Source organism: Cricetulus griseus (assembly GCF_003668045.3).
Source record: "Cricetulus griseus strain 17A/GY chromosome 1 unlocalized genomic scaffold, alternate assembly CriGri-PICRH-1.0 chr1_1, whole genome shotgun sequence".
Classification (NCBI taxonomy): Eukaryota; Metazoa; Chordata; class Mammalia; order Rodentia; family Cricetidae; genus Cricetulus; species Cricetulus griseus.
The window spans coordinates 200,601,351-200,628,464 of record NW_023276807.1 but is presented as its reverse complement, the minus strand read 5'-3'; the positions used below and the strand labels follow the sequence as shown (position 1 = coordinate 200,628,464).

Sequence of the window (27,114 nt, the reverse complement as noted above, 5' to 3'; positions counted from 1 at the left end):
GGCATACTTGTGAACATACCTGTGTACAGTATGATATGTAGGAATGTTTTTGCCATGTTGCCTTGCACTGTCTTCTCTCTCTGTGTCTGTGTCTGTCTGTCTGTCTGTCTCTCTCTCTCTCTCTGTCTCTCTGTGTGTGTGTGTGTGTGTGTGTGTGTGTGTGTGTGTGTGTGATGTGTAAGAGTATGCTTGCCTTGTTGCCTTGTACTCATGTATGAAGGCCATGTAGGTGTGTGGGGGGAGGTGGGGGAGTGGATTAAACTTTATTCCTAGTAACTTAATCCGATACCTTATCAGGAGCATCCAGTGAGTTGAGTACACAGTCCATGAGGTGTCAACATGAGGTGTTTTTCTTGATCACTTTCACCTTGTTTCCTTATTTATTTATTGGATTTTTTTGTTGTTGTTTTTGTTTTTTTGTTTTTTTTGTTTTTCCAGACAGGGTTTCTCTGTGGCTTTGGAGGCTGTCCTGGAACTAGCTCTTGTAGACCAGGCTGGTCTCGAACTCAAAGAGATCTGCCTGCCTCTGCCTCCCGAGTGCTGGGATTAAAGGCATGTGCCACCAACACCTGGCTTATTTATTGGATTTTTGAGATAAGGTATTTTTGTATGATTTTGGCTGTCCTGGGACTCATTATGTAGACCACGTAGCCTCAAACTCACAGAGTTTGTTAATGGTGATGTTTATTATTACCTGCACATCTGTCAACTAGAATAGTATATATAATAGTCTTGGTGTTAACCTATCATACTAAGAGCTTCCCTGTATTTAATATTTGGATTTTCAGGTTTTATTACTTTCTTCAAGGAATATTTTGAGCATATCTGTCTGTTGCTGTAGACATGGAGTGAGACTTACATAGTTCAATAGTCTAATGAGGAAATTGACAAAAGGATGTAAAGTACAGAGTGACAAAGTGCTCTAGCAGGATACTGACACAGGATGTTATAAGGGCGTTTACTTGGGACGGTAGCATTATCTGTACAGTAGACTGAGATTGAAGGACTGAACTTCTCAGACAGATAATGGCAGCATATGCAAGAGCCCCAAAAGTGGGGCTGGCAAGATGGCTCAGTTGTTAATATCATCAGGACCAGAGTTTGGATTCTAGCATCCATATAAAGATCCGGGTGCCCCTCAAATGCCTGTGATCTCAGCTCTGATGGGGTGAAGACAGGAAAATTGCTGGGCTTGCTGGCTCAAGCCCCAGATTCAGGAACAGGTACAGAGTGATGGAAGAGAAAACCTAATGCCCTTGCACTCCTGGTCTGTGTGCATGCACAGGCACAGACACACGTAAATAAAGAGATAGTCTTAAAACGAAGAGTACTAAGCGGAGAAGAAATTCCTATTTCAAAGGTAAATATTCTTAGGACTGAAGAAAAGATGGGTGGGTAGAAGAGGTACAAGATCTGGGCAGGAAATACAAATGATAGGGGCAGATGGGCAGAACTCGGTCAGTGGAGCCTTGTAGGTGTGTGGGGGGAGGTAGGGGGGTGGATTAAACTTTATTCCTAGTAACTTAATCCGATGCCTTATCAGGAGCATCCAGTGAATTGAGTACACAGTCCATCATCCTGAGTTGTGATCAGTATCTTTAGGTTCAGAAAGTTGCATACGTTTCCATCACCTGCTCTCCTTTTCGTGCTTAGTGTACAGTGAATTTCTAGAATTAATTTTTTTTTTAAGGCATGCGCCACTATCGCCTGGTTAAGCTTTTTTATTTTTATTTATTTTTTATTTTTTAAAGATTTTATTTATTTATTATGCATACAACATTCTGCTTCCATGTATATCTGCACACCAGAAGAGGGCACCAGATCTTATAACGGATGGTTGTGAGCCACCATGTGGTTGCTGGGAATTGAACTCAGGACCTCTGGAAGAGCAGTCGGTGCTCTTAACCTCTGAGCCATCTCTCCAGCCCTAGAATTAATTTTTAAATTACTTAAAAATGTATTTCTGGCCAGGTGTGGTGATGCACACCTTTAATCCCAACACTTGGGAAGCTGAAGCAGGTGGGTTTCTGTGAGTTCAAGACCAGCCTGGTTTACAAATAAAGTTCCAGGACAGCTAGGGCATTTACACAGAGAAGCCTGTCTCAAATAATAAACAAACAAATAAAATGTATTTCTGTAAGTTGTCCTTATTTAAAAAAGAAAAAAAAAAAACAGAAGCATCTGAAAATTCCTTAAGATGTGAAAGCTCCCTAATTTAACTTTCCTTTTATATAAACACGGTATCTCAAATGAACTCTTTAAAACAAAGCAAACCATGATTGTTTTTAATTTTTATTTTTCGGTGGCTGAGATTAAAATATTCCCTCTGATTGTGTGTGTGTGTGTGTGTGTGTGTGTGTGTGTGTGTGTGTGTGTGTGTGTGCGCGCGCGCGTGCGCTTGTGTTTCTGTGTCTATGTTGGGGGCACAAATGCCATGGCATGAATATAGAAGTCAGAAGACAACTTGTGGGGAGCTAGGGAGATGGCTCAGTGGTTAAGAGCACTGGCTGCTCTTCCAAAGGACTCAGGTTCAATTCCCAGCACCCACATGGCAGTTCACAACTGTCTGTAACTCCAGCTCTGGGGTGTCTGGCACCCTCATACAGAAAACACCACATAAAAATCAATAAATCTGCTGGACAGAGTGGCACACACCTTTAAACCCTGCACTCGGGAGGCAGAGGCAAATGAAGTTCTATGAGTTTTAGGGCAACCTGGTCTACAAAGAGAGTTCCAGGACAGCCAGGGATACACAGAGAAACCCTGCCTTTAAAAACCAAAAATGAATAAATCTTTAAAAAAAAAAAAAAAACAATTTGTGGATGCCAATTCTCTTCTTTCACCCATGAGTCCTGGTGTTTGAACTCAAGTCAGTGGGCTTGGCAGCAAGTGTCTTTACACACTGAGCCAACTTACTGGCCTGAAATACATTTATTATAGCATTATTAAGAACAGCTTAAAATGGATAGAAAACTCAGAGTTATCCACTGGTGCTCATTTTCCAGAGCACTGTACAAATTTTTAAAAATGAAAATTTTATTATAAAGAACTTGCCAAAGAAAGTCAGACACCAAAATTAATCTGATAGTAAAGATGTAAAAATCAAATGTAAAAATGCCACAGGTCCAGAATAGCTAATCTGACTGTATAGAAGTTCACCAAAATACATTCTTAATAGCTCATCTATGTTTGGGGGGTGGTGTTTGTTTCTAGGAACTTGACCAGAATGCCACTGAGAAGGTGCAGGCAATGTTCACAGCCATTGACGAACTCCTGTATGAGCAGAAGCTGAGTGTGCACACACAGAGTCTTCAGAGAGAGTGCCAGCAGTGGGCGTCGAGCTTTCCTCACCTCAGGTACACAATGAGACTGATAGAGGTAGAAACTGTGGGCATCTCAAATCTTGAATTCTGAACCTTTATGAGCTTTGGATTTTTTTTTTTTTTTTTTTTTTTTTTTTTGAGATAGGGTCTCACCATGAAACCCTGGCTGGCCAAGAACTCACTATGTAGACCAGCCTGGCCTTGACTCAACAGAGTTCCAGCTGCCTCAGTCTCTAGAGTGCTGGGATTTAAAAGCCCACCTGGCCTGGCCTGAGCATGTTTTTTTTTTTTCCCCCTTTCCTTTAATGGACATATTTTGATGAAATAATGTAAAGCCATGTTGTATAAAGCCTCAGCTGAAGGAAAACTCAAGTTAGTAGAAGTTTTTGGACTTATTCTAATCACCAACGTTCAACATATTCTAATTAAGCACACTTTTTTTTTTTTTTAAACAAGGCCTCACTATGTAGATCAGGCTGGCCTTGAACTCATTTATCTGCCTGCCTCTGTCTCCTTGGTGAATGTGTCACTACACCCAGCTAGCAGTAAAACTTTTAAAAATGTGCCTGTGTATGTGTGAGATGAGGTCTTAGATAGCCCTGGTTCACCTTGAACTTTCTTTTTTTTTAAATTTTTTTTTTGGCTGGGCTTCGTAGTGCACACTTTTAATGCCAGCACTCAGAGGCAGAGACAGGTGGATCTCTATGAGTTTGAGGCCAGCCTTGTCTGCATAGTGAGTTCTAAGACAGCCAGAGCTACTTAGTGAGATCTTGTCTCAAAAAAGTTTTTCTTCTTACATGTTGTGAGTGTTTTATCTACATGTATTTATACGTATTGCACTATACCTGGTATCCATGGAAGCCAGAGCTCCTGGAACTGGAGCTCCAAACAGTTGTGAACTACCATGTAGATGTTGGAAACTGAGCGTGGTCCTCTGCAAGAGCAGAAAGTGCTTTTAGCACCTGAGCAGTCTCTCCAACCCCAGGCATTGAACTTTGCATGTGAACTGATGATCTTGAACTTCCAATTCTCCCCTACCCTCCACCTCCCAGGGCCTGGGATTGCAGACATGACCCATCATGTCACAAGCTGAGTAAAGTATCGTTATATCAGTAACTGGTTTCTGAGTGTCAGAGCATTTCAGAAAACCTTTCTTTTGAACAAAATGGCCAGAAAATGTTGTTTATACCATTGTCTACAAGAATTCTCATGTACTTGAAAGGACATACATACTGTTCCCTGAGAAACCACAATAGTACCACTATTGCATGTACTTAAATTTCTGTTTAATGTTATTAAGAATATTGTTTATATGCTGGATGGTGGTGCACCCTTTAATTCTAGCACTTGGGAGGCAGAGGCAGGTGGATCTCTGTGGGTTCGAGGCCAGCCTGTTGTACAGAGCAAATTCTAGGACAGGTTCCAAAGCTACAAAGAAACTCTGTCTCAAAAAAAAGAAAAAAAAAAGAAAAGAAAGAAAGACTCATGGGCTAGAGAGGTGGCTGGCTGATTAAGAGTACTAACTGCTTAGCCTGGGGTTCAATTCCCAGCACCCATATAGCAGCTCACAACTATTTATAACTCCAGTTCTAGGGGATCCAACACCCTTACAAAGGCATACACACAAACAAAATACCAATGCACATTAAATAATTAAGTAAATCATTTTAAAGGAAAGAACATGACCCATAGTTTTCATTAATTTGGCTGGGCCTTCATTCTCTCATTGGGGATAGCCTGGGAGTGCCATGTATGCTGATCAGTGAACTCAATGCCATGTCCAGCTAGGCAAGTGTTCTATCACTGAGACACATTCCTAACTTCCCTTGGATTGTTCTTTAAACTCGGCAATAGCTTTATCTTTTCCTTGTATATTCTATTAAAGGGGAATATAGCTGAGTAAGAATTCACATTTCCTCTCAAGAGTCATTCTTAGTATCTGGCTGAATGTGTAGAGCCATCAATCATATCTGTGACATGCTCAGATTTTGCATACATGCCAAGTGGAGGTGCTTCACTGTCTGTTCTTCATTGGAAGGATTCTAGGTAGGCAGATGATCACTCCCTGTGAAGGCTATGGATTGTACCCTAGATCACCTTCTGCTGTGTCAGCTTCACATGACTCAACCTTGTCTCAAGAGAGAGACTCTACCATGTAAGTATGTTACGATATGAGCACTTCAGTCTCCTAGTGCAGTGATGGTTCCTGTGAGGGGTGACAGCACAGAAGAGCAAAGCCTTGGTCCTGAGACGTCTGTGCTGGCACTGCTATTTTGCCACTTTTTGTTCTAAGACATATCAGGAAAGTGTGTCCTGAATAAAAGTTTAACATACCAGGTTGCCATAAAATAAGGGCTATCAACCACTAAGACTCTGTGCAAAAATCCTATCAACTTGCCACATTGCATTAAAAGAAACTTCCAGTAGGTTCCCATTGCCTTGAAGATTAAATATAAAATTGTAAGCTGGCCCTGCCTACAGCTCTATTTTATCTGTCACTTTCTTGTATCTCGTTCAGCAATCCTCCCATGTCAGCTGTCTTTCATATCATAAATGCATTAAAATGGGGCTGGTCCACTTTCTGTTCTGGACATGCTCTTAGACTGGTAGGAAGCCACATATAAGCAGTTCAGTGGTTATTTGTGTGTCTGACTGAGACCTAGCACAGTGCCTGTGACACCATTAACATTCCTCAACTTCCTTCCTTTTTAATCCAAATGAGAACATATTTACATGATAAAAGTACACAAAAAAGCAGACTAATATATAAACTCAGATTGTGGTTTCAAACAAGGTTGTCATTCAACACAAATGGTATTGTGTAGGCGAAAATGGTAGTCCAGGAAGTTAAAGTGTTAGAAGATGGTGTCAGGCTACAGAAGCAAGCCAAAAACAAGAACATTTGAAAAGTTGAGTTTGCAGAGGTAATTCTTCTTAATTTTAGGGTTGTGTCTAGACAGGGTATAACTATGTAGCCCTGGCTAGCCTGGAACTCACTGTGTAGACCAGGATGGCCTCAAACTCACAGAGATTCCCTGCCTCTGCCTCCTGAGTGCTAGGATTAAAAGCATATCCCACTACACCCATCTATATTTATTTTAGATATATATTTCAACAGATGCTTTTGGGAACAATGCTATTGGGAAACTAGATTTCACCTCCTAGTTAAGGAAGCCGGCCCCTACCATGGTATACATAAAACAACAATGCAGAGAAATACAGGGTGCTTCCAGGACACAATGTTTACAGTGATTTCTAGGATGTGATGTCATAAGCGGAAGCAAAAAATATCCAGATTCCTGTGTACTAATAACCAAAAGGATGAGAGAACGTTTACAACATTATAAAATGTTCACAAATCATATGTCTAATAATATGTCTAGGAGGTAAGGAATTTCTACAGTTCAAAAATCAAAAACAGCCTAACTGAAAATGGACAGAGGACATGAATAGCTGGTTCCCTAAAGGTATGTGAATGGCCATCAGGTGTTACCATCAGAAGAGAAATGCAGATCAGAGCCAGGCAGTATTACCTAGCTTGACCTAGGTACTGAGTGCAATCCCCTAGCACTGGAGGGAAAAAAAAAAAGACTTAGAATAAGGGTTTGTTCCAAAAGTTATGTTATTTGCCATGTAAGAGCTGTTTGTATTAATGTGTCTTTAACACTGCCTTTTCTTCCCTCTCCAAGATTTGGTATAAGGGGAAAGAAGTTACATTTTTCATCTTATGCTCATAAAGCATGTCTCTCCATCAAACCCTCTGGCTTGTCTGCTGTGGAAGGGGAAGAGGTGGACTGTATAATCTTTTCTGAAGGAATAATCGAGGAGTACCTAGCTTTCGACCACACGGATATGTGAGTACTGTCTTTTAAGATTTTCACTGTGTTTTCTGTATCAGCATATACTGTTTTGAAACTGCACTATTGGTTTGTAACAATTGATGTCTGTGTCCTGTCATCTCCAACATGCAGAGCTCATGTCCTTTGCTCCCACACACCAGGCTTCCCTCTGTAGCTGCCCTCTTCACTTGTGTTTTTGTCTTTTCCTGAGAGCGGAGATTTTTAAATGACCCATTTTCTCTACAGAATTTGATTTTATTTTTTTACAAATTGTCACCAGTGGAAACTAAAACTTCAAAGACTAGTTGAAGAGAAGAGATGTGAAACTTTGTTTATTTAAAATAAACTTTATTGCCTTATTTTTGTTATTATTGGTATTTTGAGACAGGGTCTCACTATGTAGCCTTGACTGCCCTCGAATTTACAGAAATCTGCCTGCCCCTGCCTCCCATGTGCTAGGATTAAAGGTGTGTGCCACCATGCCTATTTGATTCTTACTTGAAAAGGATACATATAGTTTATACAATTAACAATATATATTTATATCCACTTATATTCTGACAGCAGTCATTTAATAGATATTACCTTGATGTAAAATAGGAGAGAATCAGAGTGCTCAAGTAATTTGTCTGAGGTAAATTTAAAACCAAAACCTTATTTATCTGATTCTAAATCCCAGTGATTTCATCATATTGCATGCTACCTTTCTGAAATATAAACTATTTTTCTAAGTCTTTAAAAGTTCTAGAATTTCTGGGGACATAGCTCAATTGGTAGAATGTCTTCCTAATAAGGGCAGAACTCTAGGTTAAATCCCAGCACTGAATTAACTGGGAATGGTGGCTACTGCTTGTAACCCCAGCACTCAGGAGGTGGTGAGAGGAGAATCAGAGATCCCCACCCTCAGCTACAGAAAAAGTTTAAGTCGAGCCTGGGTTATGTGAGACCCTGTCTTAAAAATAAACAAATAGGGCAAGGGAGTCGCTCTGTGGATAAAGTGCTTATATCACAAGCCTAACAAGTGGAATTCAGATCCCTAGAGTCCACATAAGCTAAATGCAGTAGTAGCACAGTTTTCTGTCATTCCAGAATCTCTACAAGGGGTTGAGGAGCAGAGACAAGAGAATCTAGAGAAGCTGGTGGGCCACTTAGCATGTTGTATATCAGTGAACAAGAGAAATTCCATCTCAAACAAGGTGGAAGGCAGTGATTGACACACAAGGTTGCCCTCTAACCTCTGCATGTGTACCGTGGCAGGCACACACTCACACAAAACTCATTAATGGGAATGTACCCTAGTTTAGGAAAAAAACGTTCCAGAATTCATAGCCATAACAGTACATCTGGAGGTACGAGTGTTGTGTTGGGCTGTGTGGTCAGATCTGGTTATTGTGTCTGTCATATTCTTCCTGTGGTGTTTCCTACTGCCATGTTCACGCTTGTGTTCACTCCTGTGCACACAGCCCTACAGCCAGCACACAATCAGACTGCTCTGTCAAACATCACCAAGTTAGCTCTGTGGTGTAAGGAAATTTTTATGTGGCTTTGATTTTCTAGAGACTCCTCTTTCCCTCGCCTTGTCATCTACTTCTGTCTTTTGTTTTTTCTCAAATCAGAGGTCCTCCCTTTTGGTCCTTCTTCTTAAGTTATGAAGAATGAAGTTGACTGAACTGAGTTAAAATGGCTGATGTGTGCTCCCAGGGCACCTTTCCCTTTTTCTGATGAGAGTAAACCCAAGTGAATTTTCAGGTAATACAGGCAAGAGTTCAAAAGGCAGCTGTATTAGAGATACTACCAAGTTATCTTCTTGTAAAATGACACAGTAGTTGGGCCTTTAGGATGTTCCTAACTAAAGCTGGGCCTGCTGGACAGACCTGTAATCACAGTTATTCAGGAGGCTGAGGCAAGGAGAGTCACAAGTTCAAATCCAGCCTGGGCTACAAAGTGAGATCAGGCCTGCTTATACAACCCATTGAGACACTGCTTCAAAATAAAAAGGTAAAAGGCGGCTGTAACTCAGTGGTAGAGCACTTACCAGCATGCAGAAGATCCTGCATGGGCGGAAACTCCAGTACCACAGGAAAAAAATGTTCCTAACTGAAAATATTGAAGGTCACAAAATAAGTGAAAATGCCTGCAGGAAATGCATATATATGATAACTTAAGCAAATGACTTTTGTACAAGTAGAAAAGCCAGGAAAAAGTAACATTCCTAACTTATTCTTTCTATGAAAAGTAAATTTGAATTTCACATATAAAAATTTGCATATTACGGATCAAATCATGTAGGTTTAGAAAGCAGATATGGGAGAGTTTTAAAAAATGAGATTTTTTTTTTTTTTTTTTTTTTTTTTTGAGACAAGGGCTCACTATATAGCCCAACCTGGCCTGGAACTTGATATGTAAACAATGCTGGCCTGGATCTTGCTTCTGCCTTTAAGTGCTGGAATTAAAGGTGTGTGCCACATTAGGCCTCAAAAGCATTTTAAACCCTAATAGAAATCTATGAGTCATAAAAGAAGTTCTTAAATGATGATTTTAAATGGCATTTCTGCATAGGAAAAAGAAACAACGTCAAAAAAACTAGGAAAAAATATCTGTAGTACATTCATAGAATTAATTTGTTTAATGTATTACATAAATGAGGAAAAGACCAAGGAGTAAACAGGAAAAGGACATGAACAGAAAGTTCATATGAGCAGAACAAACATTTTAAATGTTTGAAATTCAACCACATTTATGTGAGAGATCAAATTCAACCCAGAATGAAATGCTGTGGTCTCCATCATACTGAGAGGACTTTAAGGGAATCCGGGAAAGCGTCTTCTTCACTATTGGTCCATAGAACCTCTTGAGAGGGTGGTGGTCCTTATCTTTCAGATTGCAAAGCAGATGCCCTTTATCTCACTAATTATATTTACAGGAATCTGTTCTACAGATGTAATCACCCATGAAACAAAACACTGTATAACAATTACAATACCTACCACAGTCAAAAAAACCTGCCTGGTTGGGTACATGTGGTACACCTGCTGAAATTCTCCAGCTATTCTCTAAGAGACAGGCTGATATGTACTAATAGGACAGTTCCAGGTGCTCTGGTCAATAAAGAATGAGGTACAGGATAACATGGAATGTGGTTGTTTCTCTGGAACAATACAGAATATTTGTTTCTGATGATGGGGACCAGGAATCAGAGATGTAGGAGACATCCTTTTCACTATGAGTACTTCTACACAATTTGAGTTTTTCACCAAATGATGGCACATGCCTACAGTCCCAGCATTTGGGGTAGGGGCAAATGAGATCACAACAAAATTAAGACCAGCTTCGTCTACATAGTGAGTTCTAGTCAGTCAGGGCTACATATCAAGACCCTACCTCAAAGTAACATTTAAAAATGAAAGAAAGTAAATACAGTTCAGCCAGTCACTCTGATCCTCTTAGCCCCTACTAATGCCAAGCTAGTTCCTCCTCAGGTGACTGCCCTGCATGAGCCTCCTGCCTATTTTGTTCTGGAGACCTCTGCTGCCTGAGGGCAGTCTCACTGTAGTAGGACCCTGGAATATTTGTCCCATTCCTCAGTCACTTCCTGAATTTTCTTTGTCCTACTTCTTAATAGTCTATGGCAGTGGTTCCCAACCCTCCCAAATGCTGTGACCTTTTAATACAGTTTCTCATGTTGTGGTGACCCCCAACCATAAAATTATTTTGTTGCGGCAGGTGGTGGTAGTGCACACCTTTAATTCCAGCACTCAGGAGGCAGAGGCAGGAGGATCTCTGTGAGTTCAAGCCAACCTGGTCTACAGAGTGAGTTCCAGGACAGCCAGAGCTACACAGAGAAACCCCATCTTGGAAAAACAACAAAAAAATTATCTTGTTGCTACTTCATAACTAATTTTGCTACTGTTATGAATCGTAATGTAAATATCTGATAAGCAGCCGGAGCCACAGGTTGAGAAGCGCTGGTCTATGGTAAATGAGCATGCTGTCAGCTAGCCCTCTCCCCAGCCCCGGGCTATTGGTATTTCCCTTAGAAAGCAGATAGGCTTGGCCCCATGGGAGTTCCTGGTTATAGGCATAGAGTCTCCGGAAGAACCACAGGACTTCCAGTCTATTTCAGTCCCCACCTTCCTTTTGTGGGGCACTAGGACAGGGTGCGGGTAAAAGAAGGAACCAGTCTCTTCTACTGAGAACTCCTTTACTTCCCAAGGCAGCTGCAGGTGCTACATTTGCTGGGTGAGGAGGAGGGTGGAGTGGGCACACCATGCACATTTCTGAGTAAAAAGGACAATGGCGGGGCTCAGGGAAGAATAATCATGAAATCTTTCCCTCTTGCTTCTATTCCAGGGAAGAGGGATTTCATGGAAACAAATCAGAAGCAGCTACAGAGAAACAGAAATTAGGGTACCCTCCCATTGCTCCATTTTACTGCATGAAAGAGGATGTCCTTGCTTATGTTTTTGACAACGTGTGGAGCAAGGTTGTGGGCTGTATGGAGCAGTTGACACGTAGTCACTGGGAGGGATTTGCTTCTGGTAAGGATCCTAATGAAACCAATGTGAACAATAATTATTTATGATTTACAAATTCCAGTCAGTCTTTTTGTGTGTGTCTGTGGTGCTGGCCAAACCCCGGACCCTGTGTGTGCTAGGCAAACACTACCATCAAGTTACGACACAGCCCTTTTTTAATTTTTAGTTTTGAGACAGGGTCTTACTGAGTTACTTAGACAGGTCTTGAACTTGTGATCCTCTTGCTTCAGCCTCTCAAGTTGCTGGTATTGTGGTCCTGTGCTACCAGGTCTGGCTTTAAGAATTCAAGGCTATATGCTTTATTATTACAGTACCTAGGTATGAGAGATAGCAGAAACCAATGTTTTTCCTATCTTCACACACACACATACTTAATAGATTCTCACATACCATCCGAGTGTGCTATGGTTGAATTTTCATACTATCTAGAAGATAGCTTTAGATCCCACAAGGGTTCAGTTCCACAGCCTTTCCCACCTCAGACCTCACATGACACTTTGAAGCCTCAGGTTGTGACCTGTGCTTCTACCCCAAAATTAGAATTCATGAGACTCCTTCCTTGGGTTTGATTAATTTGCTAGATTGGTGCACAGGACTCAGGGAGAAACTTAGACTTGCTGGCTTGTAAAGAATACTACAAAGGGTATGGATGAACAGCCCAACAAGAGATGCATAGGACAGTGTAGGAGGCGGGAAGGGTATATCCACACCACCCTCCATTCACCTTCAAGTGCTGAGTAGTCAGGAAGCTCTTCTGAAGAAGACGTCTGTTTGGGTTTTTATAAAGTCTTCATTGTGTAAGCATGGCTGATTAAATAATCAGCCATTGATGATCAACTCAACCCTCAGCTCCTGTCTTCACAAAAGTCAGAAGTATGGCTGAAAGTTCAAACCTGATCACATGATTGGTTCCCCCTGGCAGTTAGCTCTCCTCCTTGACCCCATCCTGAAATTATTCAGACTCTCCCAACCACCAGCCATTGTCTCAGAATGCAGAAAGACACTCTTGCTTTGAAGATTCCAAGGGTTTTGGAACTATGTGCCAGAAACTAGGTAGTGACCAAATATGTTTTCTATAGTATAGCAAAGTGAGTCTGATTAATATTGGTGTTTCAGACAGAAAGTAGCAGAGAACTTAGTAAATATCTGAGAATGGGTGGAGCAGTAATGAGGCCTCATCTGTAGTCATCAGAGCTTGTACTTTCACCTCCAACATATCTGAGAAAAACCATGTAAGTGGCATATGCTTCCTAGACTGTCTCAGTGAAGAGCACTCCATAAACAGATACTTTACATCAAGTGTAAAATTTGGTAAGTTCTTTCCTATGTATATACCCATGAAGCCCACACTACAGTGAACATCCATCACTCCCAAAAGTACATACCCTTCTGTTGCATCCACTGCCAAGAGATGCTTCTGCTGAGAGAAGCCAGAGTATGTGGTGGTTTGAATGAAAATGGCCCCCATAGGCTCATAAGGAGTGGCATTATTTGAAAGGGCTAGGACATATCGCCTTGTTGAAGTAGATATGTCCTTGTTAGAGGAAATGTGTCACTGGGGGTGGGCTTCGAAGTTTCAAATGCTCAAGCCAAGCCCATTGTCACACTCTCCTTCTGCTGCCTACTGATCCAGATAGAAGTCTCAGCTACCTCTCCAACACCATGCCTGCCTACACACTGCCATGTTTCCTGCCATGACAATAATGGACTAAAACTGTAAGCCAGCCCCAATTAAATGTTTTCCTTTATAAGAATTGCTGTGGTCATTGTGTCTCTTCACAACAATAAAACCCTAACTAAGACAGAAGTTGGTACCAGGGACTGGGGTATTGTGCTTTTGTTTAGAGGAATGTGGAATTTGGGACTTTGGATTAGGAAAGCAATTGAGTGCTTTCAGTGGGCCTTAATGGGCCTTGCTAGTAAGTAGGAACATGGAAGACAATGGTGCTGAGGGTGATTTGAACTGTAGAGGCCTGGCTCAAGAGGTTCCAGAGGAGAAGAATACATATATGTGGCCTAGAGATCATTCTTGTGAAATTTTGGTGAAAAATGTATGTGGCAGCTTTCTGCCCTTATCAAAAAAGCAAACAAACAAACAAAAGTCTGCCTGAGACTAAATTGAAGAGTTATGGGTTAGCAGCTTTGGTAGAGGAGATTTCCAGACAGCCCTGTATTGACTGTGTTGCTTAGCTATTAGTGGCCACATTTATGCAGATCTATAATGAAAAGGAACAAGCTGAGCATTGAAAAATACAAAATGTACAGTTTGAGGTGAAAAAGAAGCTCCAGGAAGTATAAGAAGATTCAAGAAGCTGAGCAGTGGTGGCACGTGCCTTTAATCCCAGCACTCAGGAGGCAGGGACAGAGGATCTCTGTGAGTTTGAGAGTGGGTTCCAGGACAGGCTTCAAAGCTACACAGAAAAACCTTGTCTCAAAACAAAACAAAACAAAACAAAACAAAACAAAAAAGATTATGTTAAGTGGAATAAAAGAATTAGTGACCTCTGGACAAGACTCCACCCTGCTAAACTTCCAATCTGTGAAAAGGAATTAAAGCAAAGTTTAGAACTGGGTGGTAGTGGCACACACCTTTAACCCCAGGACTTGGGAAGTAGACACAAGAGGATCTCTGAGTTTGAGGGCAGCCTGATCTACAAAGTGAGTTCCAGGACACCCAAGCTTAGGCAGTGAAGAAAACCATCAACAACAGAAAGTTGGTGAAGTTGTATTTGAATGAGGGGGGCCATGTTCCAAGCCCCAGAAAGCAGCAGAATTTGGTAGCTTCAACCGTGTGATTTGGCCATAGAGTCAAGGAGCAACTAAGGAAAGTCACTGAGGCCAGGCATGTGTTGGGGTGTCCCTGAATGGAGGCTTTGAGAGGCCATCACATGAAGCTGTGAAGGGGAAGCCTTGATTGCCTTGGAGACTCCAAGATGTTGGAAATGACAGAGCTGCAGATGAAAGCTGTTTACAGGGAGTGAAACTAGCCCAAGAGAAAGAAGTGTGTTGCAGTCAACAAAGCCTAAAGGAGTTAGAGATGTGAAGAGCATTTTGACAGACATGGAGATGCAGAGTTTGGAGTTTGCCCAGCTGGGTTTTGGTCTTGCTTTGGTCCAGTTTGTTTCCTTACTGTGCTCCCTTTCCTCCCTTTTGTAATGGTAATGTATATTATGTTGAAGATATGTGACCCGCTTTTTCATTTTGACTTTACAGGGTGTTATAGTTATAGTTAAGAGACTTTGAACTACGAATAGTATGGACACTGTGATAGACTTTTGAAGTGGGACTGAATGTAGTTTTGTATTATGCTATGGCTACAAGCCTCAGGGGGCCAGGGAGTGGATTGTGGTGGTTTGAATGGAAATGAACCCCATAGGCTCATAGTGGGTGACAATATTTGAAATGATTAGGACATGTGGCCTTGTTAGAGGAAGTGTGTCACTGGGGGTGGGGTTTGAGATTTCAAAAGCTCAAGCCAGAGTCATACTTTCTTCTTGACACCTGCTGATCCAGATGCAAAACTCTCAGCAATTCTCCAACACCATGACTGCCTACATACAGCCATATTTCCCACTATGACAACAATGAACTAAGCCTCTGAACCTGTAAGCAGCCCTAATTAAATGTTTTCCTTTGTAAGAGTTGTGTCTCTTCACAGCAATAGAACACTGGCATCCACTAAAGCTAACTAATTGATCTGCAGTGACAGAAAGCTGATCACTCGGTCTCAGGTCCTTCCATCTCAGCATAATTATTTCTCACTTTGTATATCTGTAATTCTTTTTATTGCTGAATATTATTTCATGAAACCATATTTTATTAATTCACCTATTGATGTACATTTAAATTGCTTTCCACTTTAGCTTTTACGAACACTAATGTACAAGAGTTTAGGGGTATGTATTTCCATTTCTCTAGGCAAATTCCTAATACTAGAATGACTGGGTTTTATGGTTAGATATATAAATATTTTGTTACAAACTATGTTTTTCTTTACCATTCAAATTATTCCAGACTTCACAGCTTTAAATAATGCATACTGTTGTCTCACACATTTGTGAGTCAGAAGGCCTGGAACAACTTAGCAAGTCCTTTGTTTAGGGTCTCACAACACTGAAGTCAAGGGATTGACCAGTGCTGGGTTTTCATATGGAGGCTAAGATAGGAAGGGGTCCACTTGTCCTTCTGTGTGTTCTCAGAAGTATACAGATCCTTGTGACTGTGATTTCCATAGCAGCTTTAATTTTCAAAGTCAGCAAGTCAAAAATAATTAAGGAACAATTCATTTATAATAACAGCAAATGACTGAACTAGACTGAAGAGGACTGGAGAGACAGCTCAGCGGTAATGAATAATGGCTGCTCTTCCAGTGAGGACCTAGGTTCGATCCCCAGCACCCATATGGCAGCTGACAATGCTCCATAGCTCCAGTCCAGGGAATCCTGCACCCTCTTCTAGACTCCACAGTCCCTGCATGCATGCAGATTATGCATGGACACATAAAGTAAATAAATGATATCTTCATGTCTCGAATTACCCTTCTCTTCCTTTTATACTACCACTTTCCTATTCTTTTTTTTATTTGAATTAGAAACAAGATTATTCTACATGTCAATCCCAGTTCCCTCTCCCTCCTCTCCTCCCCTACAACCCCCCCCCCCAACTAAAAGCCACTTTTGTATTCTATTAAAAATGTTTAGGAACCAGGTAGTGGTGGTGCACACCTTTAATCCTAGCACTCGGAGACAGAGGCAGGCAGATCTCTATGAGTTCGAGACCAGCCTTGTTTACAAAGTAAATTCCAGGACAGCCAGGCTGTTACACAGAGAAACCCTGCCTTGAAAAACCAAAAACAAACAAAAAATGTTTAGGAATAAAATTAACTCTAGAAATGAAAGTTGTGTACTGAAAACTAAAAATCACCATATGAAATTCAGAAGACCAAGACCTAAAGAAGCACTGGAAAGACAGCCTGTGTTTATGGAGTGGGAGACATACTGTTAAGGTGACAGTACTTCCAAGGAGATTTGTAGGTTCAGTGCAGTCCCTATCAAAATCCTGACTGCTGGGGATATGATCATATAGAATGCAGTAGAGTGCTTGACTCTCATATGCAAAGTCTACAAAGGATAGAAAAAGACAAAGTGAATTCAGCTTCATGTTTTGTAGAAATGTGCAAGCAGATCCTGAAAGCCATCTGGAACTGCAAGGGGCCCTCAACAGCTAAAACAATATTGAAAAGGAACAAAGCTAGAGAACTAACTTGCTGATGTTAAAACCTTTTAAATAGTGCTTTGATTAAGACTAGCAGATGGCAGATACATCGGTGTAGTAAGAACAAATAACCTTGAACATTTACAGCCAATGGTTTCAACAGCTAAGATTAGTCAGTGCAGGTGAGATCTTTTCAATAAATGTGGCTAGAGCAAGTGGGTATCCACACAGGGAAAAGCGAAGTTGGTCCCTGACATTTCATCTACAAGAGTCAACTCAAAAGTGGATAAAACAGGCCAGTGAGATAGCTCAGTGGCTAAGGGCACTTGCCCATCAGACCCAACAACCCGAGGTCAGTCCTCAGACCCTATTCAGAACGAGGAAAGAATCAAGTCTAAGAAGTTGTCCTCTGAGTTTCACATGCACGCCATGGCACATGTTCATATAAATGATAAATGCAAACTTTTTAAATAAACTTACTCTCTTAAAAATGAAACAAAAACGAAATTCAAGTAAAAATTATGAAAATCTCAGAAGAAAGTGTATAATAAATTTTATGACTTTGGAGTTGACAGTAAGTTCTTAGAACATCAAAAGCATGTATAACAAAAAAGTAAATAAGTTGGGTTTCATTAAAATTAAAAAGTTTGTGTATCAAAAGACATTTTCAAGACTGTGAAAGAGCACAAATGGGACAAAATAATTACAATCATATACCAGAGGAGATAAAAAACTACAACTTAATAAGGAAAGGACACACAACCCAATTTTAAAAACTGAGGAAATGCCTTAAACGTATTTCTCCAAAGAAAATCTATAAATGATCAAAAAACACATGGAAAAATGGTGTAAATTAATCATTGGGGAATTCAGATTTTTTTAAAAAAAGATGCTGCTTCATGCCCACTAGAGTGAGTGAGTGTGTGTGTGTGTGTGTGTGTGTGTGTAAGAGAGAGTGAGGTTTTTACTAAAATGTAGTGAATCATTTTTAAAGGCAAACAAATGGGGGAGATTTGCAGAAACCGGAGCCTTCGTGAATTGCTGGTGCAAATATAAGATGTACAGCCATTGTGGAAAGTTCCTAAAATGTTAAACACAAAATTATCATATAACCCTGAAACTCCTCTACAAAGTATGTTACCAAGAGAATTGAAAACAGTTTACACCAGAACTGTATGTATGTTCATAGTAGTAGTATCAGAAATAGACCCAAAGTAGAAACTCTGTTGTCAATCAGCTAATGAATAAAAACAGTTTTGACACATGTGTGTTATGGACTAAATTGTGTGCCCTCTAAAATTCCTATGTTGAAGCTATAATCCTTGATTTTGCTTTTGGGGCATTAGGGAGGTACTTAAGGCTACACGAGGCCCAGGGGTAGCAGCATCCTGAACCAGTAGATTCCTTATAAGAAGATGAAGAAACATCAGAGATCTTTTTCTCTTTCCATGCATACACAGAGAAGAACCTGAATGAGAACACAGCAAAGCAGGTGGCCATCTATAAGACAGAAAGAGAAGACTTATGAGATACTAGCCCTGAGGCATCTTGATCTTGGACCCCAGAACTGAGATAAAATCAGTGTCTGTTGTGTAGGCCACCCGGTCTGTTATTTTGTTAAAGCAGCCCTGACAGACTAATACACCACACAGTAGAATACTATTCATCCATAAAAAGGAATTAAGTACTGAACCATTATTACAACATGAATGAACCTTGAAAATATACTAAATGAATGGAGACAGACACAGAAGGCCTCTTATAGTTTTAATGTATTGTTTAATTCATATAAAATATCCTAAGCAAACAAAACCACAGACACAAAGTAATTTAACAGTTGCCAGGAGATGGAAGAAGGGACTTGGAGTGATGGGAATCTTCTAAAATGATACTGTGGTGATAATTGCACAACCCTGTGAATGCAGTCAAAACTGGCATACACTTTAAAGTGGTTTATGAGTCTCACTCATTACAAAAAAAAAAAAAAAAGCTTGTAAACAAAAAACCTTCTAGCCTAGGGCTGGGGAGGTAGCTTAGTGGTTAAGAGCATTTGCTGCTCTTGCAAAGAGTTTAGTTCCCAGTACCCACATGGTAGGTGGTTAAACATCATCTGTAACTCTAGTTCTGGAAGATCTGATGCCCTCTTCTGGACTCCATGAGTATTGCATGCATGTGGTGCACATACATACATGTAGGCAAACACATAAAATAAATTAATATAATCCTTAAAAGTCTAGCCTGGAAAGCATTTTTAATATTCTTAGTACACAGATCTGCTAGTTAAACTTTTTGTATTTAAATTTTTCTCTATTCTATCAACAGTTTACCTCCCAGTACTTTAAAGATGTTGTCTTTGGTCCTTCCTTTCTTTTGTGTTACTTCTAACAAGAAGCCTGATGTCATTTTGTTCCTATTTTTATGTTTTTTTACTTCTGGCCTGGAGCCATCTATATAGTGTTTGTGTTTTGGATTTTTTGAGACAGGGTTTCTCTGTAGCTTTGGAGGCTGTCCTGGAACTCACTCTGTAGACCAGGCTGGCCTCAAACTCACAGAGATCTGCCTCCCAAGTGCTGGGATTAAATATGTTCGCCGCCACCACCCAACATAAATATGTTATTTTTAGTAAACTCCAACCTTGCTTCAGATTTCTTTTTTTCTCTCTATTTCATTTTGGATAATTTATGTTGTTGGTCCATCAATTTCTTCTGTGATGTTAAGTATACTATTAAGTTCATTTACTGTATTTTTCATCTCAGCCATTGTGATCTCAAAATATTATCTGTATGATCTTTCACACTTCCATGCCTCCATTTAATATTGTGAAGAAGCAGAGTAATACTAGGTATTTAATCACACGCCTCTAATGCCAACACTCTAGGCCGAGGTAGAAGGATTCTGAGTTCAAGACCAATCTAGGCTACATAGTGATACCCTGACAAAAAGGAGGGGATGCAGAATAATGTGGAAACCTGTTACTGACTTTGGTTTTGCTTGCTGATACCCTCTTCATTGTGAGTTGTATTTTCCTGTCCCATATCTTTGAGTTTTTGATCTTGGAAACCAACTTAGGTAATTGCAAAGCATGTCTCATTAGTTTATATCTCCAGGATTTACTCTTTTATTATCCATTATCCATTGTCTTGAAAGCCAATGTCTTGTGGCTTCCCCTAGGACAGGTATGGTGGTGTTGTGTACCTTTACTCTCAGTAGTTGGGAGGTAGAGACAGGAGGATCTCAGTGAGTTCAAGACCAGTTGGAGATACAAAGTGAGACCCTTTCTCAAAAAAAAAGAAGAATGGATTAATACCTTATACACCATTCTGCATTATTTTTTCAACAAGTTAGATGTTATGTTTGCTTATAACAGTTTTTCTTTTTTGTTGCTGTGTAGTATTCATTATATTTACTGCTGATGGCAATTTGTGTAGTTTGTTTTTCTGCATGAAGTGCTGTTAGGAACATCTCCATGTGTCTTTTTGGAGGAACATGTATAATAGTAGAATTGGTAGGTCATGGGGTAAACTATGCCCATGTCAGTGACATCTTCCCCAGAATGTTTCTAATGTGACTTTACCTGTGTACACTCTCTCAAATAGTGTGAGTTCCAGTTGCCCAACCTTTGCTGTGTCTGATGTTGTCTATGTGTATTCCCTTCTGAAACCCAAGAGAAGAGAACAGAACTGACACTCTTCATTAAAATTACCTGGTCAGGGCCAGTGAGTGGGCTCAGCAGGTAGAAATGCTTGCATGCCAGCCTGATGGCCTTGTTTCGATCCCCCAGTCTCACGAGGTGGCAAGAAAGAGATGATTCCTTAAAGCTGTTCTCTGACCTCTACAAACATACCCTGGCACATGCATGCCTGCTCATGTTCCATTCCTCACCCCCTTACAGATACACACAATAAAAAACAAAAATCAAAAAAAAAATCAACTGTTTAGCTTGTAATGGTATAATCTTAGCACTTGGAGGATGAGGAATTGAAGGTCAGCCTAGGCTGCATAAAACCCTGTTTCTAACCCCTAAATTAATTAATTAAATACCATTATGTGGGTTGTCTTTATGAGGGTTTTTGAAGGTAGAACAAGTGTTAAGTCTGGGGCCAGAGAGACAGCTCAGCAGTTAAGAGCTCTTGTCCTTGCAGAGGACACAGGTTTGACTCTCAGCACCCACGTGGTGGCTTACAACCATCTCCAACTCCAGTTCCAGGAATCTGACATCTGATTAGATTTTCTTTCATTTTATAAAGACTTTTAATTTTATTTTTATGTGTAAAGGATTTGTCTGCATGTCTGTCTATGTGCCATGTGTGTGCAGTGCCTACAGAGGCCAGGAAGGTGGTGTTGGAACCCAAGACTGGAGTTACAGACAGTTGTGAACCATCATGTGGGTGATGGCAATCAAACCTGGGTCCTTTAGAAGAGCAGCCAGCGCTCTTAACCTGCTTTCTTATACACCCCAGGATCACCCGCCTGGGGGTGACACCATCCAACATGTGCAGGGCCCACCCACATCAAGCATTATTCAAGAAAAGCATGCCTTTAATCCCAGCACTTGAGAAGCAGAGGCAGGCGGATCTCTGTGAGTTCGAGGCCAGCCTGGTCTCCAGAGTGAGTTCCAGGATAGGTTCCAAAGCTACAGAGAGAAATCCTGTCTCAAAAAAACAAAACAAAACAACAACAACAAAAAGGCCAACAGTTGTACCTATAGGCCAGTCAGATGGAGGCAGTTCCTCAACTGAGCGCCCTCTCTTCAGGTGACTCTAGTTTGTGCTGACAATAAACTAAACAGTACAGAAGCCAACCTGCAATTTAATCATGTGACTGTCTGTTACGCTTTATCTTTTTCTGTAAACTTACACTCAGCAGGCCTCACATGATGCACTCTGGCCATCTGTGCAAACGGTACACAGAACTAACTAGAGCCCTCAGAGCCTACACAGCTGATGTTTGTGATCATTTTATTCTCTATCAAGGCAGGTTTTGAAATCTAAATTAGGAAGAAAATACTCAGCTTTAAATTATTATCATGATTTTATCACTAATTTGCTAATGGGGAAACAAGCTTCACAATAATTGTTTCTGAGAGTGTAGCATCTCTGAATTAGACAGTAAGCCAGAAGATGATAATGGAAATGATTTAGAGACAGTGACGACTACAAGAGTTCATATTGGTTTCATTCAGAGACATGATTTATCCTCCAGTTCATTTTTAGTTGTGCTTAATGATGAAAGGCTCAAAGATCCCAGTGGTGAGGCGCAGAGGGTAAAGGAGCTTGCCGCCAAGCCTGACAACCTGAGTTTGATCCCCAGAGCCCCCTTGGTGGAGGAGCAAGCTGTCAAGTTGTCCTCTGACCTCCATACGAGCACCATGCCACTTGTACACACATACAAGCAAATAATGTAATACACAAATTTTAACCCCAGTTCCATATATACTAAAACGTAATTTGGCAGCTATGACAATAAATTCTATGACATTCGCATATTTCATGCCATACATATGTAAAGCTTTCTATATGCTTACCAAGGAACCATAGGTTGGTCCTGTTCACTAATTATGTGTGAAGGTAAGTCTGTTATTCCACTGCCCAGACACAAGTTCCTGTGCCCAATCTTGTCAGTGCTGTTCTTCAAGCTTTAATTGCAAATTAAAATATTTTTGTGCATTTTTTAAAATTAAGGTGTAATTTGCATACAGAAAGAAAAACATCTTTTTATGGTATTTTGAGGCAGGGTTTCTTTGTATAGCTTTGTCGTGGAACTCAATCTGTAGACCAGGCTGGCCTCAAACTCACAGAGATCCTCCTGCCTCTGCCTCCCCAGGGCTGGGGTTAAAGGTGTGCGCCACCACCGCGTAGCAGATTTTCCCTTTAGATTTATTTTTATTTTTGTGTGTGTGTGCCTCTGTGTGTGTGTGTGTGCGTGCGTGCGTGCGTGCGTGCGTGCGTGCGTGCGTGTGTGCGTGTGTGTGTGTGTGTGTGTGTGTGTGTGTGTGTGTACTTGTGTATGCTGGTCCTGCAGAGGCTCAAGGAAGTTATGGGAACCCTTAGAGCTATGGTTACAGATGGTTGTAAGTTGTCTGATGTGGGTGCTGAGAACCAAACTCTGGGTCCTTCTAGAGAACAACAAGTGGTCCTTCCTAACTTCTGAACCATTTCTGCAGCCACATATCGCCCTCCTAGTTCACCTTTTCTTTAACCTCCTGCCTAAGCTTAAATTTCAGTTTAGAGGCTTTTGTAGATTTATTGTGTTCTTTTTAAAAATTGCTTCTTTTTATATTTTGCACATACTCATACTTTCAGGGCTTTTTAGAAAAATCTTAGCTTTGTATTGGTGTCTGTCCATCCCGATATTGGAAGTCTTTCCAGAGCTAACAGTGCTGTGCCACTTGATTTTTTTCAGGGCGCTTGAGCTCTGTATAGAAAACAGGATTTTTAATGGTTTCTAGTCTCAGTGCATTGTCTATGGCAGTGGTTCTCAACTTTCCTAACGCTGTGATCCTTTAATACCATTCTTCACATTGTGCTGACCCCCAACCATAACATTATTTTCATTGCTACTTCATAACTAATTTTGCTACTGTTATGAGTTGTAATATAAATATCTTTATGCAGGATATCTGATATGTGACTCCTGTGAAAGGGTTGTTAGACCCCCCAAAGGGGTAGAGACCCACAAGTTGAGAACCGCTGGTCTATGGGAACTGATTCAGGAGTAATGATCCGAAGGTTCTGGAGTTCAACAGTAGTCACTAACAACATGTAGCCCTTTAGCTTTAAAAAGTGTGCTCACAGTCACAGTAGCCACATTTTAAGTGTTCCATGGCGTCATCTCTTAAGGCCACCATATTGGGCAGCTCTGACATAAAACACCTCCATCATTTCCAAAGATTCTGTCATAGCTTTTTGCTTTTCCCTTGCTTGGCACCACCAGCCATCATCAGCCTGAAAAACCACTTTAAACTGAGCTCTCAGCCTGAGGGTTTATAACTGTGCAGGTGTATGCAGTTGAGCTGCAGAAGTGAGTGAAGCCTGTCTAGAGACTGCTAGCTGTCTCTCAGCATTGTAATCAGCAGACACCTACAGATAATAGATCTTGTTCCTTTGCTCAGATGATGAGAGTAACATTGAAATTGCCAGAATGGATTCTGGAAGTCCCTGTATGCTGAACGAACAGCATCCTTTGGTCTTACCTCGAGTGCCACAGTCCAAGGTGCTGTCCATCACCTCAAATCCGGTAAGCCCCAGAACAGATTGTGAAAACCCAGAACTGTTGTTGCCAGAAAAAGCTTGCCCGGGTGTTTGCCTTGGTTATATTGTTTCTGGAAAGGCTTATAACAACATAGTCATGTAGTTATATTAAGAGATGGTTTCTGTGGGGCTGGAGAGATGGCTCAGTGGTTAAGAGCACTGACTGTTCTTCCAGAGGTCCTGAGTTCAATTCCCAGCAACCAGATAGTGGCTCACAACCGCCTTGAATGAGATCTGGTGCCCTCTGTTGGCACGAAGGCAGAAGACATAATAAATAAATAAAATCTTAAAAAAAAGAGAGAGATGATTTCTGTGTAGCCCAGTATTTTTTTCTGTTGTTACAAAATTTGCTTGTGGCTACTATTTAGGTTTTCTTTTCTCTTGTAAGCAATCATAATGTTTCTCTCTCCCATATGGGAATGGTTATTAATTTTATGTCCACCAGCTGTCACATAGACATACAGAACAAAGTAAAGAACCGTATTCTCTTGACAGTGCACTTTGTGGGCTACTAGCCAACTGTCCTAAAAGTTAAGGCACAAGGTGGGGGAGGTATAAGTAACCTAACTGGAAACACTAACTTTGCAAACTTAGCAAATGGAGCAGGTGTCTTCACCAACCAATGTCTGCTTTTGACACATAGATGAGTTTCTGTCAAGCAAGTGGTCACCAGCCGAACGTGAATGGCCTCTTGGTTCATGGGATGCCTCTGCAGCCAAGGAACCTCTCCCTGATGGATAAGCTCCTGTAAGAAGTTCGGCTTTTCATTTACTGTGAGCTCCATAGAATGCTAAGAAATAGAGGAAGGCAACACCAGTGACCACCATGCCACTGAGTAGCAGACACGTCCAGGGTGGAAAACATGTAAGGGAAGAATACCCAGAACCTGGCCACATAAAGCACTGTGTGGCTGAGTGTCATGTAAATGCTGGCCGGATGGATGGCTGTGTAGACCCAAAGGAGAAGGCATTTTGATGAGTCCTTGTCTAGGAATTTAGAAAATTACCAGGCTATTCTAGGTAAGAAGAATGGTGTGTGAAAACACTTGGAGCTGGAAGTATATTGAATACTTAGGAAAAAGCAGACCATCTTGGTATAGGAGGTTTGTTTATGGAAAGATAGGTTTCTTTGGGTTCTGTTTTAGTGGCAGGCCACCTTCAGAGAATGTGGAGAGATCAGATTTGGAGACTGACTTAAAGGTCACCTAGTGAAAGAAGGTAATTGAACTCACAGGCAGAAAAGGAGCTGAGAGGACAAAACCCTGACAGAGGGCAGCTTAAGCCCATGGCTTTTTTTGTTTGTTTTTAGAGACAGGGTTTCTCTGTGCAGCCCTGGATGTCCTGGAACTTGCTCTGTAGACCAGGCTGGCCTCGAACTCACAGAGATCACCTGCCTCTGCCTCCCGAGTGCTGGGATTAAAGGTGCGTGCGCCACCATGCCTGGCTAAATCCACACCTTTGTAATTAGAATATGGTGAGAGTGAATTGAGAAAAGAAGACGTGCCTGAGTGGTTACTTAGGAGACCAGGAAGATCTCTAAGTCTCAGGGGCTAGATCTTGGGCATTCTCCTTCCCAAATCCTCCAGACACGGAGGCCCTGGGTATAGCCCAAGCCTGCAAGGCTGAGCAGCCAAGGGGCAAAAGCAGGCTGCTCACCTCTTAACTCTCACTCCATGTTGTCTTAGAGCCATCAGACTTCCTGGTATCTTTATAAATCAAACAAAACCAAAGCCACTGCCACATTTGTAGGGCAGCATTGGGCATGATGTTTGTCTGGGAGAGTTGCACCCTCAGTTGTTATGCATACAGGGATCTGCTGTGTTCTTACTACCATGGGCAGCATGCGGCAGGGACCCTTTGCTTGTTTCCCGCTTCAAAGACTCCAGGATTGAACATACTCCTGTGGGTTCCAATTAGCGCAGCACTTGAAAGGCTTATTTTTTATGTGTATGTATGCATGTTTTGCTTTCACATATGTGTGTGCAGTGTGCACAGAGCCCAGAAGAGGGAGTTGGGTCCCAGAAACTTAACTCGCTATTTCAATATCAAAGTGAGAGCCACACTGGTGCCTCAGATCTAACCCCGAGGACACTTCCTCAGCTCAGAAAGGGCTTCAACTATTGTAGGACTCTGTGCCTGTCAGCCTTGCCTTCCCCACAACTGAACAAGTGACTGTGTGGCAAGTGGATCATGGGCATTTCCCCAGATCTCCATTCTAGTAAGTTAAGATTGAAATAGGTCGCTATAATGCAAGCACTGGAGAGGCCAGGCAGAAGTATCTCAAGTTCCATCCCAGCCTAGTCTGTCTAAGAAGCCCCCATATCAAAAACAGCCTCTCATGCCAGAATCCTGATAACCTCTGGAAGCCACTGTTTTTTTGTTTTGTTTTTGTTTGTTTGTTTGTTTGTATTTTGTTCTTCCCTGAATGTCTTAGATTAAGGCTTTTTATCCTGAACCTTGTCTTCTTTTTTTGAACTTTGTCTTCTTTTACATAGTGATTTTCATTGTGGGTTTCTGATTTGGCCACTAGAGATATTGATGACAAGCTACTTATGAGGCCTGGCTCCAGTTCCGTGCTTTCAAACCGAAATTGGCCAAACCGAGCCCTGGAGCTTAGTACGTCATCTTTGTCATATACAGCACAGTCCGCCAGGAGACGCAACCCCCCACCCCGCACCCTTCACCCGATCAGCACAAGCCACTCACGAGCCGGGACGCCATGGCCTGCAGAAGAAATCCTCAGAGGATCCCGAGGGTAGGTTTCAAAAGCAGAATTTCTGAAACTGGTAAAACTATTACAATAGTTATGGGAATGAGTTTGAATGAAAGATTGAAGCTATGCCTAGAAACTAATAATTAAGTAGTCACACAATGGATCGTCTCTGGGTTTAAATCCAATTCAAAAATTTTATTTAAGTTTTAGTGAAATACAAATACTGGATAGATCATTCTGT

At 41.2% G+C, this 27,114-nt stretch overlaps 1 protein-coding gene across 5 annotated transcripts in view; it reads left to right on the top strand.

Moving 5' to 3' along the window:
* Positions 1–27,114, top strand: part of Fam149b1 (family with sequence similarity 149 member B1) — a 39,395-nt gene that overhangs the window by 6,537 nt on the left and 5,744 nt on the right. For 4 of the 5 annotated variants that reach the window (XM_027387585.2, XM_027387586.2, XM_027387588.2 and 1 more), the window contains exons 4-10: positions 3,214–3,356; positions 5,362–5,478; positions 7,013–7,177; positions 11,513–11,700; positions 24,023–24,147; positions 24,805–24,908; positions 26,691–26,915. In XM_027387585.2, coding sequence (XP_027243386.1) covers positions 3,214–3,356; positions 5,362–5,478; positions 7,013–7,177; positions 11,513–11,700; positions 24,023–24,147; positions 24,805–24,908; positions 26,691–26,915 — 1,067 coding nt within the window. The remainder of the gene's footprint in view (positions 1–3,213; positions 3,357–5,361; positions 5,479–7,012; positions 7,178–11,512; positions 11,701–24,022; positions 24,148–24,804; positions 24,909–26,690; positions 26,916–27,114) is intronic. The other variant, XM_027387589.2, reaches the window with a different exon arrangement.